This window comes from Pelodiscus sinensis, chromosome 6 (assembly GCF_052426305.1).
Source record: "Pelodiscus sinensis isolate ZL-2025 chromosome 6, ASM5242630v1, whole genome shotgun sequence".
Classification (NCBI taxonomy): domain Eukaryota; kingdom Metazoa; phylum Chordata; order Testudines; family Trionychidae; genus Pelodiscus; species Pelodiscus sinensis.
This window is the reverse complement of record NC_143057.1, coordinates 41,622,926-41,645,548: the sequence shown is the minus strand read 5'-3', so window position 1 is coordinate 41,645,548 and position 22,623 is coordinate 41,622,926. Positions and strand designations below refer to the sequence as shown.

Below are 22,623 nucleotides of genomic sequence, written 5' to 3'. Positions count from 1 at the left end.
TCCAAACCCCTAATCATTTTAGTTGCCCTTTTCTGAACCCTTTCCAAGGCCAAAATATCTTTTTTGAGGTGAGGAGACCACATCTGTACACAGTATTCAAGTAAGAGATATAACTTTTAAGTCAATAGAGGTTCCAGTAACAGAAATTGAAATGTCAGAAGCAAACAACATTTATCAGAAACCTGTTACTGTTTGACCTGGTGAGCAAATGTATTCCTAATCTGTTGTTTGAGTACTAATCTGAACTAAGTAAAAAAAAAATCACATTACAATGGCATGTGCCATTTCCTGTTTCTTTAAAATGAATCGTTTGCCATAGCATAAGGAGGAAAGTCATGCTAAATTTCACTGCACACCTAACTCCAGCTGCATCTGTTTACCACATTAATACAGTTTGGGTGATTATTATCTTTAAATATACCTTTGCTATTCTAGTTTAAAAGAATGTCAGGAACTGAGTTAGAGGGGCATACTTGTTGCTGTGAATTCTTTCTAAGTTTACACAAACTTAGGTGATTCTGTAGCTCAATGATTCTCAACCTGCAGCCCCTGGTTTTTGATCTGAGGAAGTGGGTCTGGCCCACGAAAGCTCATCATCTAATAAGCCATCTTGTTAGTCTTTAAAGTGCTACATTGTCCTGCATTTTGCTTCAGCTACCCCAGACTAACACGGATACATTTCTATCACTATTCTGCAGCCCCTGGGTCACTTAACACCTGGCGAGGGTAGAAAGATACAGAATGTGGACACACTGGACAATTTTAGCTTCCATATAATCAAAAGTTTGATAAAGGTTGAGTGCTTGTAATGATGAGCTGTATTTTCAAGAGATCTAGAACTACTGGTGCATGGACATCGGCATGCCCAAAAAATTACACTTTTGCAATAAAACTCATGACTTTGCAGATGTGCACACAAATCTGGTAATGAGTGCACTAATGACTAGATAAGAGCCTATCTAGTTTATGTGCATTCTATTAACTAGTTTCCACACACAGTTACAGTAATTGTGGTCACAATGCATTTATATATTTACATATGTATTTTGGGTGGAGATGCCCACATCTTAATCTTTCCAAATTTTGGCCCTTTAAGGGTCTCCCACGTCTAGTTGCATTCTACTAGTTCAAAGTCAAACAACTAACTCTAAAATCATTTTTAAGTGTTTCTTTTGCATTTTGGAATGCAAAATTAACTTTCTGGCAGTGCAGAAACTTTGATCAATCTAATGCAGTGTTCCTGTATGAATTAATCCTCTTCCTGCTTTTATTTCTTTGTTCTCTTTGTTTTGTTTGTTTGTGTGTACTTCTAGGTACCTGGAAAAGAAATATGATGAAGTCTGTGACTTTTGCAAGAAACACAAAACCAGAATTCAATATGTGATATATGGAATTTTAATAGCAGGTACTTTTATTTTTAACAAACATAGGAAATAACTGTAGCCTCTTTCAGTTTTACTTTGATTTCAGACTATTCATACTTCTCATTCACTGTTTGAGTAAAATAGCATGCAGTGGAATTTAATTGATGTAACATACTGGAAAAATATCAGACATTTCCACAGATATGAGTCCATCAAATGTTTTCTGGTTTGAGAAGATAATAGGAGATGCAAATGAATTCTAGTCCTGGATAATGGTTGCAGACTGAAATTCTCCATTTATTCACCAGAATAAACATTACATTCTCCATTTATTCACCAGTACAACATTAGCAGTTATAGTAGAAGGTTCCCTACGTTGTCCAAACAATATGCTTCATTTCTGATCTGGACCTAACCTACCGCACTTAGAGATCAAAGGGGTTGTTTAGCTACCATGTCCATTCAGTGATCAGCTTCTGTGCTCAGACAGTGGGGTCAGTTATCTTAAAGTATATGTTCTAGGAGCTTGCTTGAGACACAAATTAATAAATAATATAGCACTAAACAGCAATCAGATACCAGTGATTTTTAATTAGTACCAAACTAGACTGGATTCAAATCAGTGTTCTAGAAGTGAAAGTCTCCTTGTCCTATTAACGTTCTCCTACCTGAGCCATTCAGTGCCCACGCCACAGTGTTTCATTGCATAAAGGTCATGCCACAAAGCCTTGGTATTCCAGCATACATAGGGAGCTCATTCAAATGGTCCTGTTTGTCCCTCTCCCAATTGTGCAATAAATTGGGTTGTTCAATTCTGTTCTTTTCTGAGCCTCCTTTTGAGGCAAGTGTTTAGTATATCAATTCTACAAGTAACAACTTGCCTTAAAAAGAAAAAGAAATGACTGTTTGTTGTTATGAGCATGCAAAAGCAGGTAATTAACGGGTATTAAGTATTCTGTTGCCCCACATATTATCCAAGAAACTGTCAAGTGCCAAGTCCATTTGTATTTAGTTACAACAGGCAGGAAATGTGTAGCCTAGTCCAAAGCCCATTTAAGTCTTTGGACTCCCATTGATTTCAGCAAGCTTTGAGTCAAGCCCTTGTTGCACAGCCCAGTTTATCAAAGCTACTCTCAAATGCTTCTCCTCATTTCAACTAATACTTGCCACTTTAATGCATATTGTGGCAGATGGAATAGGAACCATTGTTTTTAAATCACACTGTTTGTGCTCAGAACACATGCTGCTCTATAGGAGGTTTTACTTTCCCTCAGTAATCAAATAAACTGCCATCTAATATATGGTAGGCTTTATTCATCCAGAAATACATAATGAAAGACCCTAAAAGCTGATTTCTAATTTAGATTATTTTAATACACGAGCAGAATAATTTCTTGTTTAATGTGGGGATTATTATTTAATGTATATTTTAAATCAATTATTAGATGCTTTTTTGTTGCTTTTGTTTACTTATCAATTCCTCATCCTTGCCTCTTGTCCATGAGACCCTTGTCATTTCTCTTCCTATCTCATCCGCTAACTATAGTTTCAACCATTCTTATTTAACTGCATTACTTTCCCCTTTTCTAATAACAATTTGTCCATGAAGTGTTTATAATGCCACATCAATGTAGTAGTTTTGGATATGTCTACATTGCATTCCTCTTTCAAGAGAGGAATGCAAATGCAGCTGAGTGAAAGTGCAAATGAAGCATGGATTTGAATTTCCCGTGCTTCATTTGCATAATCACATCTGGCCACTATTTCGAAATACCCTATTTCGAGATAAAAACTGCTGTGTTAGACGCAGTTATTTTGGGAAAAAACCCTTCTTTCGAAATAACCGTTACTCCTTATAAAATGAGGTTTAGGGATTATTTTGAAAGAAGGTTTTTTTCTCAAAATAACCATGTCTACACAGCGTTTTTTATCTCAAAATAGGGCATTTCGAAATAGCGGCCGGACGCGATTATGCAAATGAAGCTCAGGAAATTAAAATCTGCGCTTCATTTGCAGTTTTGATCAGCTGCATTTGCATTCCTCTCTTGAAAGAGGAATGCAGTGTAGACAGACCCTTTATTATCTACTTTTACTGCTTACCTCAGCAAAGTCTTATTCTCTCTCTCTCTCTCCGAGAAATATTTCCTGACCTCTGACTGGCTCTAAACATTCAACACTCCGTTAACCCAACTACAGGGCATTATCCAAATGCTTTATCTGTTTATGACAACTATTGGCATCACATCACCAGGCCTGTAACCTGAATGAACATTAACTAACTTTGTTTTTAATGAATCTGTGGGCATTACTCTACTACCACATGTAACACTACTAGGGATGAATGTCTTATTAATAAAGTGCTTTGAGACCTACCGATTAATAGTGATGTTTATCATTTGGTTCACTATTATTACCTTGCTACTACCTTTAAAAAATTGACGTTGCTTTGATGAAGAACATAAAGAAAAAATCCACACCACAGAACCTCTTTCTTTCCCCATTTCCCAGTGATGGGATTTGACGGTGATGTTATATTTGATGTTTATATGTTATATCACTGTCCACATTTAAACCAGAAATCAAGGAGCTATCCTTCAGGACAGCACGTAAGCACATGCTTTGCGTTAAGCTTATTCTTAAGTCTCATTGAAATCAAGTTAAACTTAAACACGTGTTCAAGTGCTTTCTTAAACTGGGGATGTACCTTTCTTTGTCCTAATTAAATTAGTAAGTGAAGAGCCATCGGTTGTGCATTTTGTTTGTTTGCTTTTTTTTTTTTAAGTATAGATGCAACTGACATACATGTTCTTCTTTCCTTGATAGCTTACCTGGTGATAGTCGTCACTGCATGTGCCCTGAATTTTCAGAGAGCTCTGGCACTCTTTGTACTCACTGTTCTAGCCATCTTCTTCATCTGCTGGGATTTTTTAATGGCCAAATATGAAGACAAAATTGCTGAGTTCTTTTCTCCTTGTGAAAGGTTTCTAAAACAACAGTGGTTTTGGCTAAAATGGTAAATGAAACTGGCTTCTTACTTATGCAAAGGGACCTAATCCCATTACATTAATTTAGTCTTTTTAGCTGTTTATACCTTTTATGACTTCACTGAGACCATTTTTAAAAAAACGTTTTACTGTTTTCCTGGGAAGGGAATGGAAATGCAAGTTAATAAGCATCTTGAATTAATCCTCAGGTATTAGATCACTGTGATTCAAATCATTACTTAGCCCTCAGTTGTGGCAAGTTCCTCATTATAAAGCATAATTCTCATGGCTTTCTGCATCACTAAAATGAACTAACTGCTGAAGTCTGAAATGTATTAAATCTTTATCTAATCTGGCTAGGTACTTGTATGGCTCCATCACTATGATATCTGAGCATAATTTTATCCCTCAGGAAACAAACATGTGTACTGTGCAAAATAACATGTTATTAACAAAGTGGCTGGACTATTTGGAGCACTTAAGGACAACTCCTTCTGGCCTGTACATGACAGCAAAAGGAATGCCACATTAGCGTAATGTGCTGGAGGGAAATAGTAAAGGTTTCCATCCTGTTAAAATCCAGATAATCTAAAGGTAAAGGAAACTTGCCAAAATTCCTACTTCTGATGCTGTTTACATCCCTTTCTTGGCCTCAGACATGTTTCTGAAGAGCAATTTTTTTGTGTATATGTTTGAGAAGGATGTTTGCCAAGCACTATCCTGGACCTAGGACTGTTCAGGACAAAACATGCATATACACACTCTGAGGGTAGTAAGATGCAGGTCCAAGAAAACTTCAGAGAGGAGCTGGTCAAACTTTAGCAAGCATGGCCAAAACCAGCCAAAGCTGAGACCTCTGGACAAGAGAACGTTCTAATTTTCACTGAATTTTCTCTGACCGGTGCAAACTGGCTGTTGCTCCAAATCCCACCCCACCCCCATCTCCCTCTCAGTCTCTTTACCTCAGGTTGACCCCCATACTTGCCCCCTCTTACCATCTACTCCCCTTTTCCCCAACTCTCTTTCCCTTCCTGATCCTCTCCTCAGTGAACCCACCCCAATATTAATAAAAAATGGTGGCACTAACATGCCATTTTTTTGCCATCACATTGTTCACTCTGATTGTACATTCTACCCCTTCTCCCACCTGTCTCTCATCTGTTTCGATTCTAAATGCTTCAGGGCAGGGACCATCTTAAGTACTATCATAGTAAGCATGGGTTATGTCTACACTGTCAGTTTTGCTGGCAGTGCGTATGCAAATGAGGCACAGATTAGCAAATTGTCGTGACTCATTTGCATAATTTATGCAAGCTGTTTTTGCACAAAGGGTTTTTGTGGAAAAAAAGTAGTGCAGACATTTTGTTTTTGTGCAAAAACCCCGTTTTCCACAAAATCCTTATGCCTCTCCCAGAAGGGCATAAGGATTTTGTGCAAAACGGGGTTTTTGTGAAAAAAAATAACCCGTCCACACTACTTTTTTTTCTCAAAAACCCTTTGATCAAAAATTGTTTGCATAAATTATGCAAATTAAGCATGGCAATATGCTAATCCGCACCTCATTTGCATGTTCACTGCTGGCAAAACCAGCAGTATAGACGAAGCCATCGTGATTAAGAATACAGAAAAAGGATAGTCCAGTGCCTATGATATGAGCTTAGAACCTGACAAATTTAAGTTCAGTTATGTGCTGATGTTGGACTTTCTGCTTGAGCTTTGGTAAGTCATTTGGTCTACAGGCTTCAGTTAGTACAAGGATAAATACATGAAGTTTGCTGAGGAAATATAATAGTGAGGGTCATATAAAATAGATTATCAATTTGCTGTATTGATTTATAACACCTAAGACTCCATGCTTACACATTTTTTCATGAATCAGAGGGTTAGCTGTGTTAGTCTGAATCTGCAAGAACAACTTCTCGTTATTTTTTCATGACAAACTATACAAATATCCAGCCTACTGCAATTTGTTTTTTTGCTTCCTTCTCTGGTTATAGGTATGACAAGATATTTTTTGCTAAAATGGTGTAAAACAAATTCCTTAATGCCTTCCCCCTCTGCAGGCACACATACTTTTGATTAGTGGGACATAACACGGGATAATAGAAGAAATTTTAGAATAGTATAAGTAGTCCCATCACATCATTACCCTTCTGGAAGGTCTGAAATGGACTTTTCTTAATTTTGATTGATTGTATATATATTTTGGAATATTCTATTGGAGAGATTATAGTTTGTTCCTGGGAAACAATTAGAGAGAGAGAAAAAGAAGAATGTTCTAATATGTTTAGAGTGCTAGCCTGGATCTTAACAGATGCAGGTATCATTTCCTTCTCTGCCATAGACTTTCAGTATGATTTAGATCTGCCACTTAGATCCAGATCCTCAAAGTTATTCAGGCTCCTAATTTTTTATTAATTTCAATGGACATTAGGAACCTATATACCTTTGAGGATCTGGGCCTTAGGCTATGTGTGCTTCAATTCTCATCTATAAATTGGGGATCCTAATGCTTTCCTTCTTCCCAGCGCTTTTAGGATATTTACATTGACAATTGTGAAGCACTCATACACTCATACCTAAGATGATGATAAATAATATGAATATCTGTGTCTGAGATAAGCCAGAGTTAGTCCAGAAATACCTGTATGTGAAAGTTCAACAAAGTATTTAAAATGGAAGCACAAGTTATGCAAAAATATTTTCCTCTCTTGGGCAATGATTGGAGAAAAATTCTGGTGGAGGTTTGGTTGTAGGGTGATCAGGCAAAATGATATTATCAGGAACATCCTGATATTAGAGGCTTTAATCTTCTCCAGGCAGTTGTTGGACACACCACACCCCTGTTTTTCATACTTGCTATCCGATCAGCCTATCTGGTTGACACATTTTTATTATATTCATAATGCTGCTAGAGTAATGTTATCTCTGAGTAATTTTCTATTTATGTCACTATGTATGTTTATGAATTTGCCACAGGGTGTTCAGAGCCTGGGATGGGTGGACTTTGATATAGCAGTATTAATCTGAAAAAATTTAAAAACAATTTAAATTGGAGTAATTTATATCTGTTTTTAGCAGGATATTGAGTGTGCCATTCATTATGTGTTTCTGATTTGATAGGGTGGTGTGGATAGCTCTAATTGCAGCTGTCATTTGTTGGCTCATCTTTGACACTGCCAAACAGGGTACCAATCAACTCATCTCCTTTGGGGGGCTTGTGATGTATGTTCTCTTGATGCTGATCTTTTCCAAATACCCAACCAGAGTAAGTATTTGGTTAACTCGTGATCTTTTCCTTCATTTTGACTAGCTCTCAAGAATATATTCACTAGAACTGAACAGTTCCCAGAAGCCCACAGCAATTTACATGCAATAGCCTAAATTTTCTAAAAACGTAATGATATGTATTGTACTGCACAGGCAACCTGAATTCTGGCATTTCCTAACTTGAATGCTGGACTTCGCAACTTTATTTTTAATGTAATATTGAGAGATACCTATATGCATATGGTCAAATATCTGAATGCTTAAAACAAATCTCAATAATAGTTCTGCTATTTCCTGATTCTGCAACCCTTATTAATACTGAGTGTCACTTATTAATACTGAGTGGTATTTACTTGTGTTAGTCACTGTGTTTTATGAAGTCAGTAGAACTGGTTGCATGCAACACTTCTCAATGTAAATAAAAACTGAATATGAGTTACAGAATTGTGCCCAATAACAGCAATAGAAAATCCAGGGCTTTCTAAGTTAAACTTCATGACTATGTTATTTTCTATGTTCTGTATAATTAAAATATAAGTTTATACAGTACATTTTCACCAATTTCCATATAGTAAAGAATCCATTTCACTCTGACTTAATGGAAAAATCACAGCACATATTTATGGTGACCATATTTTCTGAACCAAAATTAGGGACATGTTAGCGATGCCTCCTGACCCTCCATTAGTCACATTCCCTGTCCCCTGTTAGCCACACCCCATGCCACAAGAAGTCCCACCCCTGGAGGTAGTACTCCCGGGGTCAAGATGGCCAGATATAAAGAGTATTGTGTGACTCCTCTAAGAACTCCTCCCACTATCTTCTATCACTAGGGATAGATTTGGCCCCCACAGGACTCCCCATGCAACTATCCTGCAATTGCATTAACCCAATTTGCACTGTTAATGCATTAACTCTGGGGGAGAGGCTGAGGGAAGTGTTTCCTCTGAGATATTCCTCTCAAGAGTGGAGTGAATTTTTTCTTGTGCACCAGTATTGAGTTCATGCGCACTTGTTCAGATGTGTGCCACCGTCGCATCCAAGTTATTAATAAATATCTTATAGACCTCTCCCTTTTCCCCTCTTCTACCATGTCTCCCATCCTCCCCTCACCCCATCTGCTCCCCCGGTGCCTGCTGCCATCCCTCTACCCCTCACCCTTCTGCTGTTCTGGCTCCTGCTCTTCTCACTCTCCTCAGACCTTTGGGGACCAGCCCCACTCTCCATCCTCCTTGACCCCTGCACCCACCCCTCCTCTAGCCCCACTCTGATCATGTGTAGCTATCCCTCCCCATCCCTTCTCCTAACACCTCCCTCTACCCCCCCCCCCACCCTGCCTCTCTCCTCTGTCCTCTGTCGCCTGTCCCTCCCCTCCAAGTGTCTGTCCTTCTGTTTCACCCCTACAATCCTCCTGGCACCTGCACCATCTCTTACCCCTGCACCTTCCTAGTGCCTCCCCCATCCTCACTGTCCCTGCCATCCTTGCCCTCTTTCTCCCTGGTGCCCACCCTCTCATCACTCTCTGCACCAGTTCCCTTCATGCCCCTCTGTGCCCTCACCCATGATTTGCTCCATCCCCTGCCTTCCTCATGCCCACCCTCCTTTCAATCCCTCTTCTCCTGGCACCCACTCTTCCCCTCTCCTCTTCCTCCCTCTTGTCCCCATTCTCCCTCCCCTTTCCTCTTCCAGCATCACCCTGTCCCCTCGCCTCTCCCACCCCCACTGACACCTCTCCTCCCTCCTCCTGCCCTTTTCCTCATTGTCTCCTCTTGGCCCCCTGACATTTGTCTCTAATCCACCCTGCCCCTTGCTTCCTGCTCCTTTCTTCTCCTGCCCTGGCTCACCTCAACACAAGCCCATTTCTCTCCTCACTCCCAGCTCCTCCTTAGTTCTCCTCCTGTCCCTTCCCTCACCTTCTACCTTCGACATGGAAAGCAGTTTTCACAGACTGGAGTTGGGGCTGGGGCACTATTTTTAGTACCATGGACCCAGCCACAGAATCCCCCACGGCCCTGGTCCCAGCTGCTCCTGGACTGGAGCAGAAGCCTCTTGTGGTCCTATTTTTAGTACCATAATCCCAGTCTCTTCAGGTGGCCCAGCTCCAGCTGGAGTCAAGCAGCAGCTGCACGAGGCCTGTGAGGCTGCTCTGGTTGGAACACATTTCGTGTTGCGCCGCTTGACTCCAGCTGGACCAGGGGCTGCCTGGGGGGACTGGACCAAGGTACTAAAAATAGCACCGTGGGCAGCCTCTGCTGCTATCCGGGCACCTGCTGAGCCCAAGCATGCCCTGCCCTACAGCACTCCCAGACAGAATCCTTGTGGTCCCTGCCAGGACTCCAAGGCATGGAGGTCTGAGAATGGCTCCACCGGATTTTGCTTGGATTCACTCAGCCCCCTGACAGCAGCAGAAGCAGCCACTGTACTAACAAATATCCTGGAGGAGGAGGAGGTGGTGCGGCCAGACCAGGGACCCCACACACCAAAGGCTGTCCCGTTGGGGCAGGGAGGAGGCCACATGGTGTGTGGTGGTGGGGCAGTAGGTGGGAGAGTGTCTTGAAAAAGCATACCACTAGAAGCCAGCCTGGCTGCCCACTGGCAAAGCTTCAATGGAGCCACCTACGTGCTCTGCGAGGGTGCAGGGAGAAGGCTGTTATGCTGTGCAAGGAGCAATGCACAGAGCCATTTCTTGATCACTTCTTCCCACAAGCCGGTGTCCACATCAACTAGTGAAATGTCTGGCAGAGCTTTCTGGGACATTTCACTGTTTGATGGGGCACTGAGACAGAGTATTTACATTTGGGACTGTCCCAGAAAAATTGGGACATATGGTCAGTGTACACATATTACACTTAATAGATCAGGGTCAAATGGTAAAAAATGTCTTTGTTGTTTGGCTAGCACTCAGATTTCAATGGCCTAATTCCATTTCTACATATGTGCAGATAATCCTATTGACAATTACAATATTTTTTAATGAATGAAGACAAAACATAATCCAGTAAAAGGGAGAATCACAGAATACTAGAACTGGACAGACTTTCAGAGGCCATCATGTCCAGTCCCCTTCACTCACAGCAGGACCAAGCACCATTTAGATTATCCCTGACAGATATTTATCTAACCTGCTCTTAAATATCTCCAGTGTTTGCTATTCAACAACCTCCTGAGGCAATTTATTCCCATGATTAACCAGCCTGACAGAAAGTTTTTTTCCCAATGTCCAACTTAAACCTCCCTTGCTGAAATTTAAGACTATTTCCTCTTGTCCTGTCCTCAGAAGTTAAGGAGAATAATTTTTCTTTCTCTTTGTAATGCCCTTTTAGGTACATGAAAGCGGTTGTCATGTCCCCTCTCACTCTTCTCTTTACTAAACTAAACAAACCCAGTTCTTTCAGTCTTCCTTCATAGGTCATGTTTTCTAGATCTTTAATCATTTTTGCTGCTTTTCTCTGGACCTTGTCCAATTTCTCCACATGGTTATTGAGTGGACTTGGGGATAAGGCATTGGCCTGGGGACCCAAGGATTCAAGCCCCGCTCACCTTGACATTGTTCTCACATTCAGCACCAGTTGCCCCAGGCATGGAGCTGGCTCTCCCATTAGGAAGACAAGATAAGGAACGCCCTGAAGGTAGCAAGGTGATGCCCAGAACTGGACACAGTACTCCAGTTGAGGCCAAGGGCACCCAGTATGCTAGGCAAGGGAAGCCTCTGACTTCCCAAACTGCCAGGTTGGCCTTGCCCATATTCCATCCCCAGAACACCTACTGTAGGCATTCTGGGGCCGGAGTGTTGCTTCCCCCAATGTCCGTCCTCCATAAGTTTTGGGGCGGCTCAGGCCACATGGCTGCCTCCCTTTCCGCTACTCCCAAGCCAGGGAGACTTGGGCGAGCTCGGGCTGCAGCCACCTCTGTTCCCACTTCTCCAGAGGATGGAGAGGCTTGGGCTGCATGGCCTCTTCCCTGCCCGCTGCTCCAGGAATGCTGGAGCACATGCACATGCACATGCTCTTCCCCTCCCCATGTGGGTGAGGCACATGCACACTTGGAACACTGCTTCTCCTCTTCTCCCGGGGGTGGGGCCTCAGCAGAGGGGGCAGAGCTGTAAGAGGAGCTGATTAGGTCTCACCCAGCCCCAGTTGTACTGACCGCCTATAGTTGAAGCCTAATCAGCATAAGAACATGAATGGAAAGATGGGGTGAAATACACTTCAGAAACCTTTAAAACTATAAAAACAATGGCCCAGATACTAAAGTCCTTATTCATCTTATGTTGTGTTCTTAATCAGATGAAACTCCCATTCATTTCAGGATTTGCCACAATGGGAGTTTTACCTATTTAAGTACTGAAAACCAAATAAATCTGTACTTTGGTCTAAAGCCTAATATTGATTTTCCTAGTAGTAGTGACCAGGCCTGTTAGAGCATTGGGGAGGGTATAACTCCATGGCAAAAAGGAGAAATCATGTAGGATGCAAAGTATTAATTCAAAGCTAATTACCCCTTCACTGTATTTTCTGAATATGCCTTCTGGTTTATTTATCATTGTTTTCCAAGGACATGTGAAAGCTGCTTCAAAACTCTGTTGCACCATAGTGATTTTATTAAAGGTTGTGCTTTGATTGCCACATATCCCTGTTCAGTTTTTACTTGTGGTAAAATGCATCACACTATTGTCTTTCATCTGAGTCATACATTAATCCCGTGTCTGGTTCGTTAGATTTCCCAAAGTTGCCTGTAACACTTCCAGGTCCATGTAGAGGCTTATCATAGCCAAGGGAAAGAGCAATACAAAGAACTCTGTGAGGATGCTTATTTTATCAATCTGACCTCCTGAGAGCACCTTCCATTCCTGATTAATGACTGTTTGATTTTTACCCCATAATCCTTTGCAAAGCACTTCCACCAGCAACTGAAGAAAAATTAATAAGTGCCAGACCTAGTGTTCTCACATGGGTCTTCATTACGTCTACTTGACCTATATTTTTTTAAGTGGAAGCAAATCATCAAGGCTGCTCCTTCCTTCGGTCCTTTTAAATTGATTACATTTACAATATACAAACTGTGGTAGCAGAGCAGAAAGCCTGAAACATAGGGTTGTAGTCACCCATTCACATTTCCAGATGGAATAACACAATAATGAATGCTTGTATATTGTTATAAAACTAGCGTTACCCATCCCGTTGTGTTGGTAGGTGTACACACGTTCTCCTCCCTCCCTGCTGTACCCAAAGGCGGGGAGGCTTGGGCTGGCTCGAGCCACGTGGCTGCTTCCCTTACCCCTGCTCCAGGGTTGGGGAGACTGGAGCCACATGGCCTCCTCCCTCCCCACTGCTCCCAGGGGCGTGGAAGGGGGGTTGGGACTGTGAGTCTTCTTCCCTCCCCTGCTCATGGGATGCTGGGGCACGCACACGTGCTCTTCCCCTCCAGGGGAGAGGGGCCCGCATGTGCACTGTCAGCATGCTGCTCCTCCTCCTCCCCTCCCTGTGATGAGGGTGGGGACTCAGCGGAGGGGTGGGGCTGCGGACCTGCCTCCCCATAGAAATTTCTGAAGACTCTCCTTCTATAATAGTATAGACAACAACAGGGAACACTCATGTCGCAGGTCATGGGCTGCCTGCATACATTAGTCAGTTACCAAGTTGCAGTCAGAGAACAAATAGGAGGGTCAAGCGCAAGCCAGGTCAGGATATCACAAAGTCAGGCCCAGGAACAATTTGCGGGCAGAAGGGAAGTAGCAAAGTCAGCATCAAACTAGCTCAGGATACCAGGAAGTTAAAGACAGCAGGCAAGTAGCAGAGTCAGGAGTGAGCCAGGGTCAGAAGCCAGAGTCTAGGGTCCACAACAAGACAAGGATTAGAGCAGTGTCCCCCCTCTAAGATTCTCCATCCATGAGCAGAGTGAGTTTTGTCTTGTGCACCACTATTGGGTGCTGTGTTTGTTCGGATGTGTGCCACTGTGGCACCCAAGTTACAAACCTCTTCCTTTCCCCCCATCTGCCATGTCTCCTACCCTCCCCTTGCCCCATCTGCTCCCCTGTGCCTGCTGCTGCCCCTCCCCCACCTCTGCTATACTGGCCCCTGCCCTTCTCACTTCCCTCAGCCCTTCTGGGAACTGCCCCTCTCCCCATCCTCTCTGACCCCTGAACCCGCCCTTCCCTTTCCCCCTGTGTCCACCCCTCCTCTAGCTCCCCTTCCCATCCCCTCTCCTAACACCACCCTCTACCCACTTGCCCTGCCTATCTCCTCTGCCCTCTGGTGCCCATTCCTGCACCATCCCTTACTCTGCACCTTCCTGGTGCTTCCTCTTTCCCTCACCACCCAGGTGCTTACCACCTTACCACTCTCTGCCCCAGTTCTCCTCATGCCCCTCTGTGCCCTCACACATGACTTGCTCCATCCCCTGCCTTTCTCATGCCCACCCCTGCTTTCAATGCCTCTTCTTCTGTCATCCACTCCTCCCCTCTCCTCTTCCTACCTCTTGCCCCCATTGCTCCTCCCCTCTCTTCTTCTTTCCTCTTACTCCCACTGCCTCTCTCCTCTGCCCTTCCCCTTTCCTCTCCTAGCATCACCCTGTCCCCTCTTCTTCCCTCCCCCCCCCCCGACACCTCCCACTCACCCTCACTTCTGCTCCTCCAGCCTTTTCCCCTCATTGTCTCCTCTTGGACCCCTGGTGTTTGTCTCTCCTCCACCCTGCCCTTTGGTGCCTTCCCCTTACTTCTTCTGCCTTGGTCACCTCTGCTCCCCTCAGCACAAGCCCCTTCCTTTCCTCACTCCCACCTTCACTTTAGTTCTTCCCCTGACTCTTCCCTCACCTTCCTGACACCTGCAGCCCTCACCCACCTCTAGCCCCCTGGTGCTGGGGGTGGGCTATGTTCCAGGGCTGGGGCCAGGGCTGCGGTGTAACTGCTCCTGGGCCAGGGCCGCGGTGCTATTTTTACTACTGCAGCCCAGGCTTCAGCAGCTACCACGAAGCCCACCCTGGCCACAGCTCCAGCCCTGGGGAAGGGCTGAAGCTAGGGCCAGGGCCACATGGTGGCTGCCCAGCTGTTCCTGGGGTGAGGCAGCTGCCCACCACATGACCCTGCCTAGGAGCAGCTGAGCAGCCACTGCACGGCTTTGCTGAGGAGGTGGGCAGGAGGGAAATGCTTGGTGCGTGCCTGTGCAGACATGCACCATAAAGGGAACTATGAACTAACGTACCAACAAGCATGCATTGTTGCTCAGACAACTCCTTTTGTTGGCTTCCTGGTTTATACACTACTGTGAGCCAATCAGTGCGTTGCAGGGGGCTGCCACTCAAGGCCTCCAGGATGCTACTTCCTGCAGCATCTAGCTTCAGGGATTCCTCTAGCAAGAACCCAACCTAAATTTCCAATGCAGAAGCATCAGCAGGCTAGAGTCTACAGCTCTAGCCCCATAGGTTCTTATAAACCCATTTTTATTCCTAGCTGTTCAAATGCTTTACAAATGTGAGGAAGCATTGTTATTCCTCTTTTACAAATGTGGAAATGGGCATAGTCAAGTACAATGACTTACCGAGGTCACCTAGTCAGATAACAGTAGTCTCCTATTTCTTAGCCCAGTGCTGTATCCATTTATTTAAGAGACATCATGATGTTATATTAAAATCTAGTGATATAGTCACTGTTAAGATAAAGAAGCATGTGTTAATATTTTCATTGTCCATTACATTCACATAACAATTATTTCACTTCTGTACTATATAGAGGGAGTGATGTGTTTCTTATTCTTATCATTGTTTGTGATTGGTGCTCTTCAAGGCTCAGCATGCAATGCTCCCATCTTTATCTGGGCAGTGCTACCTGGAATCAAAAGTGAGCATCATGTTGAGAGATTTGGCACTAGGTCCATCACTCCACAGTAGAGAAGAGTAGTAACCCAAAGAGATGAAATCTCCTTACAGGGGATTTTTGCAGCCCCAGTACTCGACAGTTTAGTTAAATGTGTGCTTAATTATTTGTGCGTTAAACTAACATACTTCTTTTCATATGACGTGATTTCTGTATTTTCATTTTTCTCTCTGACTAGGTTGCCTGGAGACCAGTATTTTGGGGAATCGGAATACAGTTTATTCTTGGTCTTGTTATTCTGAGGACTAAAGCAGGATTTGACGTATTTAATTGGCTGGGTAAGCAGATACAGGTAAGACATTAGCCAAAAAAAGAATGCTTTTTTTTTAATGTTTTCTTTATTAGGGTATCTGTTGTGCTTATAGAAAGCACATGAGATCTTTTTCAGGGGAAAAGGTAATGTGCTGCCTTTATTGAAAGTACAACATGAAAAGCAGCCTCAGAGGAGCCTTGAATCATGATCGATGAACCCTCTGTGCGTTGTGCCACCAAAGCTCATGATACCATCTACATGTTTTGATAGTCTTTAAAGTGCTGCAAGACAATTTGTTGTTTTTTAAGTTTTTAAAGGATTACATAGTTACTAGAAGACACAATTTAGATTGCAATACAGATATTGTCTAATCATGACAAACAGGATGAAAGAGAAGCATACAACACTTATAAGAAAATCATATAGCACTTGTTACTATTGTTATACTTGTAGTCTTATACCAACACTAAAATATTACATTTTGGCTACATATTTATATTAGAACAGGAGCAAGTTGATTGCAACAATAAATGAGACATTAATAAGATAAAATGTTATATATGTTCTACATCTGTGGTTCTCAACTGGTGGTCCATGGTGGCTTTTTCAGTGGTCCACAGGAACATTGTCCAAAGTCACACGGCGTGAGCAAGCACCGCCATTAGGCTGTTTTACGCCGTGTTCACAAGTACGTGGCGTATCATCCATAGCGTCACCTAGGACGCAACTGCGTTGTGTTGCCAGTAACTTCCATCTGAGGCTCTGAGCGTCAGTGTAGCTGCCGCTGTCATGCTGAGCAGTTGCTGTGCGGTTCGTCCTGTGCTACATGTGCTGGAGGTGGTCCACGAAAATTTTTTGATTGGCCTGGTAATCCGTAGACTGAAATGAGTTGAGAACCACTGTTCTATGTAGTGTAAACCTGCAGTCCCCTACTATTCAAAATAGATACATTCTGTTACACACAAATACAGCACTAGAAATTGTCAATTATCCAGATTATCAGAGTCAAACACTTATTTCTTGAGAAATGGTTTTGCAATAACTTCTTTAAAACAGCTGTCACCTTCTGTTCCTCTTGGGATGACATGTGGCTTTGTTTCCTAGCTAGTGTACCTGGTGTTCCATAAAGTCAATAGGAGTTTTGCAATAGAAGTCAAAGGGAGCAGAATCAGATCTTTAATGTTTTGACTTCCCGGGAGAAATAAGGTTCTCTGAAGTGTAACCTGCCCAGTGATTATATCCAGTCTTTTCATTTTTCTCTGCATACTATCTTTAAATAAGCATGTTATTCTTATGCCAAATTGTCAGGCCTAAAGCCATACCTACACAACAGAATTATGTCAACCTAATTTGCCTTGTCATACAGTCTCCACCATTATTAAATCACTTGTGTGTTGCACTGGACTCGTTGGGCTGGTTGTTCATCCTCACCAAGAGCACTTGTGTCATTTGTATTAGCTGTGTCAGGTATTGGAGCATGGCTTCTGAAAGCCATTAGAAGTCTACATACACAACATAGTGTCTACACAGACACTGCATCAACCTTATTACATCAGCCATAAGGCTACACCACACAGGGAGCTGGTGTTACTAAATTGGTGTAGAGAGGCACTGACATTGCTAGGAGCCAAATTGAAGTGGAAATATTTCCACAGCTAGGTTGACACAAGGCATCTTAGATTGGCCTAAGCCTGTAATGTAGCCCAGTCCTCATAAATGATGGATTGGAATGTTCCCAATCCTTAATTGGCCATCATCTCATTTGGGCTGAAATTAGAACCCACCCCATTGCCAGGCAAGAGTATCTCATACTGGTCCACTTGCAAAAGCTCATGGTCCAATTCTGAAATATCTTTAAAAGAAACTGTCGGCTAAAATGCCAGGTAATAGACAATCTAATGAGACACTGCCACTAGAGCCACAGTCACTTTAGGACCACAGCATGCACTCCTTGTCCTCCATAGGCTCCTGTGCATCTCAGACCACCTGCAAGAAAAGAAAGATGGAATAAAATTCAAGCATTGGTGGCAGAAACACAAGTGAAGAAAGAGAGAATTCCGCGGAAGATTGAGACTAGCATGACTTTGTAGCATTGCTGGAGTGGAGACTGCATTCAATGTGGGCACCTGCAAGACAACTTTTATAAAAAAATAATCATCCATTGCTGTAGAGTAACAGTGGGAAATGTAGGCCGTGTGTTACACAGTGGGGAATTCAAACATTTGGTACAGAAAGATACAATATTCCTCATATGATGGCCCTTGAAGGTACAGGTGAATAATCCAGGGTAGACCAAATAATGTGGTACTATTCCCACATAAACATTGTATTAAAAATGCAACTTGGACAAGTTTCAAGTATAACCACTAATCTACAGGAAACAAGAGTCCCTGGTGTTTTCAGCCTCAAATATCCTCTTTTTCTTGCCATTCTGATTGAGACAGGGCTGGGCTGCTCAAACACTGATCCTACATGGCACATAGCCATTCTTTTGATAATGCCTTCTTTTTGCCCTCAAGCTTCAACTTGAAAATGGTTCACTGATTGCTCATAGTTACCCTGTGAAGTTCTGCCAACAGGAAGAGGTTTATGTAGAATGTGCAGATGAATCTCAATAGCATCTGTGCTGGGGAGTGAAAAATAAACACATTCTTTGGATTAACTGGTGGCATTTAGCCACTGTCCAGGGGGGAGGAAATTGGAACTGTCTCTTACTACATGTTGCACTGTGCTTATTGGGTTCCCAGGGTCAGCTGGGACCACTAGCCACTACTGTAACACAAATACTAAATAATTAATAAATATTTATTATAATAAGCAAGTGGCACACACATCAAGTGCCGATTAGTGCACACTATTCCCCTTTCTACAGCTGATCAGTTCAATAGTCTGGTGCAGATAAGTAAGTGTGACTTATTATGGCTATATCTCTCCCCTGCTCCCTTTGAGGCAGCTTTCACCAGAGCAGTGTGGCGAGCAGATCCTGAACTGCGACTATACTATACCTGTTTGCTGACAATGATGCAGAACTAGAAGAAGGCGCTTAATCTCTCTTTACAAGTACCTGCAATAGGCCCAACAACCAATCTCATCCTTTTTTTTTTTTTAATTGTACAACATTTGCTTATTATTGGCAATGACCCTCTGCTTATAACAGGTGCTTTGTTTTGGTTTGTTTTCTCTTTAGATTTTCCTGGAATACTCTGATGCTGGTGCTAAATTTGTGTTTGGTGAAAAATATACAGATCATTTCTTTGCATTTAAGGTAAACCACTTTTATAGATGTTATATTTTACGTAAAATTGAGTACAAAAAAGTTTCATTAGGAATCACATTCCATGTGCAATCAACAACATGTGTGCAATTACCCAGGGAACAATCCCCCCCATTTAGATGTGACCCACACTATGAAAAAAAGATGGAGGATTGGGGATTAAACCTGACATTTAATGTTATGCATTTATTTGCTTTAAATTCATTTAACCCATCTGTAGCAATTTACATTTTTCACAGGATAACAGTATTAGCCAGCACATTTTCAAAATTGGAAGCATGACAGGTTAAAGGGCCTTAACTGGTCAGTGGCAACCACAGGGTTAACTTCTACCTTATCCTGTCTCCAACAGGTATTCATGGAAAGATACCAGTAATGAGATACCATGGAAATAGGTGTCCTATAAATACCATGGATAGGTGGAAAGTATTAAGAGGAGGCAGGATTGGAGGCTGCTGCAGCTAAGTAGTTTTACCAGTAGGAAAGCAAGAAACTCTGTAAAAACAGCTGTTTAGAGGACAAAATGGGAAGTTATTTTTAATTAAGCATTTTTTACTGAAGGCTCTCTATGCAGCTCATCAACACCACTTCCTTTCTTTGAAAGAGCACACAGCTAGGCAAGTTATCTCTCTCCTCTCAGAGTCATTCCCCACCCCTGAGCCGTATCATCCCCTGGAAGCCCCTCAGTACAGCAGGGTCGCAGGAACACATCATACATCTAACCACTAAGATTTTTAATTAGAGGTATTTCTATTAAATGTCATGGGCCATGACTTATTTGTTATAGCTTGTGACTTGTCCATGACTTTTACTAAAAATACCCATGACCGAGTTGCAGTCTTACTCATAAATGTATTTTATGTGTTCTCTTTGGGCCAGCATTTAAATTTAAAGCATTTTCCATGAATGGTCACAACCAAAAAGTAAGGGAGGACGGCATATTATAAAAATCGTTATTTTCTCTCTGATTCAGGTAGCCATCCACTTGCAGAACCACAAATGAGTGGTGCAAAGGAAAACAAATTACCTGAGAGCCCGAGAAGCATGATACTTGGTGTCTTCTTTACTCCTGCATTTTCTAGCCCAGTTTCATACAATCAGAGCATGTTTGCTCCCTGGTGAAGAACAGAGGGGAGCATTTGACCTTTTCTTGCCAAGTACATTTCACTTTCTAACTAACCTAGCAAAGGAAAGGAAAGGCTCATTTTGCACCCTTAATAAGCCCTGCTGTGCATAGATTTTTCTCTTTCTACAATATGTGTGATTGCTCCCTATTTAGAGAACCCTGCAAAACTTAGGTATGTCATCAAGAATTAAGGTTGCAGGGAACCTTCATTTAAAACAACTCTGCTTTTGCATAGTTAAATCAGGCCCCCCCAATGTTAACTTGAGGGGCTTCTTCTATGTGTTTGTCCAATATTGGCCGGTAAGCACAACACAACTGAGAAATTTAGGGTGAGTGCAACATGTAAAAATAGTTTAGCACATACAGCATCTAGTTCAGTTTTTTAGAATCACTCTCAGAAAGGAAAGTCTGACATTTCCAAATTGACTCTTCCGTGCTCTAGATAAAAGCTAGCGTGGGTACGACAGGTCATCTCAGTAATTAGATATATGCTAATTGGTTGTATGCCGCTTTCTGTTGAAGATATTGACGCAAAAATTGCTATCATATTAAATAATCAGGAGCTGTTTTTTTAAATATTATTAACTCCCTATGTTCCCTATCCAATCAAGGATGCAGTTGATCATAACTGGAAAATTAACATCCTGACTTGTGGGAACAAAAACTGCACCTATAACTGTCTTCAGGTGCAAAATGGGAAGTCACTTTTAAAATTCAGTCTCTTAGGGTACGTCTAGACTACATGCCTCTGTCGCCAGAGGCATGTAGAGTAGGCTACCCGACAGAGTAAAATGAAGCGGCGATTTAAATAATCGCCGCTTCATTTAAATTTACATGGCTGCCGCTTTGAGCCGACAAACAGCTGATCAGCTGTTTGTCGGCTCAAAGCGGCAGCCATGTAAATTTAAATGAAGCGGCGATTATTTAAATCGCCGCTTCATTTTACTCTGTCGGGTAGCCTAATCTACATGCCTCTGGCGACAGAGGCATGTAGTCTAGACGTACCCTTAAAGTGAGTTTGTAAAGTGGTTTATCAGGAACAAGCCTGTAGCAGCATTGATGGCTGACATGTATGGTGAGAATGACAGAGGTGTGCCAGTGTCACACATCTTAAATAGCACATTCTTTCTTTCCCTCTCCAACTTGCTCCCCACTTCCACAGCTACACTGAAACCTTCTGCCTCCAACTGGCTGGGAGAGAGGATATTTTCTTGTAATTTTGATCATCTGTTATTTGAGGATGGTGGCCACCAGTCTTCTTCTCCCTGCACTGCTTTGATACTAGATAACCATGTTCCTAGCATCTGAGAAATGGCCATTCAACTGCATCCCTTGTAAGGATCCAAGTTTAAATATAGAATATGAGATAACCCCAAAATTGGGACCCTTTATATGGATTATATCTGAAAAAGGAGAATGGTGGCCATTGTATGGTTTATTTGATCTCTCTTCTATGATGCTTCTCCCTAATTTCTGAACCATCAATGCATCACAAGCTTACCCTAAAGGTTCTCCTGTCTGTCAGCTAGCGTTAGTTTAAATTATTAACTGCATTAGAGGAACAGGGTCAAGCTAGAGGAAAACATCCCCATAGTAACTCTTTTGAAGGGCAAAGGCAGTTCTGGCCATGAACCACATTCACATATTTTAAGAGAGGGTGTTTTTAGAATTTCATCAGCATAAGTTGCAGTGGAAACTCTCCTCTGAAGAATTGAGAAGTGACTTTATTATCAAATAATGCAGTAATGAAGCATTTGATTTTTTTTTTTTGTATCCTGTTTTTTTTGTTTTGTTTTTTGTTCTGCTCATTTTCATTATTTAAGATTTGTGATTTCTTTCAGTTGCACAATTAAAATTGTTCTGGGTTTAAAGGTATTAGTTTAAACATTACTAATCTCTCTGGCTTATCATAAATCTGTCCTGAGAGGTTTTTTTGCTATTACATACCAGCATAGAAATGTTGAGTTTCTGTGTGTTTAAGATAAATACATGCTAAATGATTCAGTTTTAATTCAGGATGAAAAACAAAAAGCAGCTAATTACCTGCCAGACTGTGCGTCATGCATGTGTTACTCCACTTGTGATTCTTTCAAACCATTTTTCCCTTCAGTTTCACTGCTATACAATGAATATATCTCAGTGGATTTAGTATAAACACACTGAGTGACTCTGTTCACTGCTGCAAAGCTCCAAACATCCAATGCTAACGTAATTGGTGTTACAAAGGGAGCAGAGCTGAATAATGATAAGAGGACGTTGTAGATTAATAACACATAGTACAGGTTCAACCTCTCTAGTCTGGCACTCTCTGGTTCTGCAACATCCATAGTTCTGAAAGGTTGCTGACTCCTGTGCTGAAGTGGCATGCTGAGATTTAACTTATTCACTTCTATTTATGAATTTGCATGCCACTAACACTTTTTAAAGTCCGTAATAGTCCTACTTACCTTTTAGCAGCTTCATTAATAAATAGGGCTGTCAA

At 42.2% G+C, this 22,623-nt stretch overlaps 1 protein-coding gene across 8 annotated transcripts in view; it reads left to right on the top strand.

Annotated features, from left to right (window-relative positions):
• SLC28A3 (solute carrier family 28 member 3) overlaps window positions 1–22,623 on the top strand; it is an 88,311-nt gene that overhangs the window by 32,356 nt on the left and 33,332 nt on the right. For all 8 annotated transcript variants that reach the window (XR_012904719.2, XM_089779249.1, XM_075931772.2 and 5 more), the window contains 5 exons: window positions 1,314–1,405; window positions 4,188–4,377; window positions 7,472–7,616; window positions 15,667–15,780; window positions 18,929–19,006. Coding sequence is in view for 7 of the 8 variants with exons in the window: in XM_089779249.1 (XP_089635375.1) it covers window positions 1,314–1,405; window positions 4,188–4,377; window positions 7,472–7,616; window positions 15,667–15,780; window positions 18,929–19,006 (619 nt within the window). In the remaining variant the exon portion in view is untranslated. The remainder of the gene's footprint in view (window positions 1–1,313; window positions 1,406–4,187; window positions 4,378–7,471; window positions 7,617–15,666; window positions 15,781–18,928; window positions 19,007–22,623) is intronic.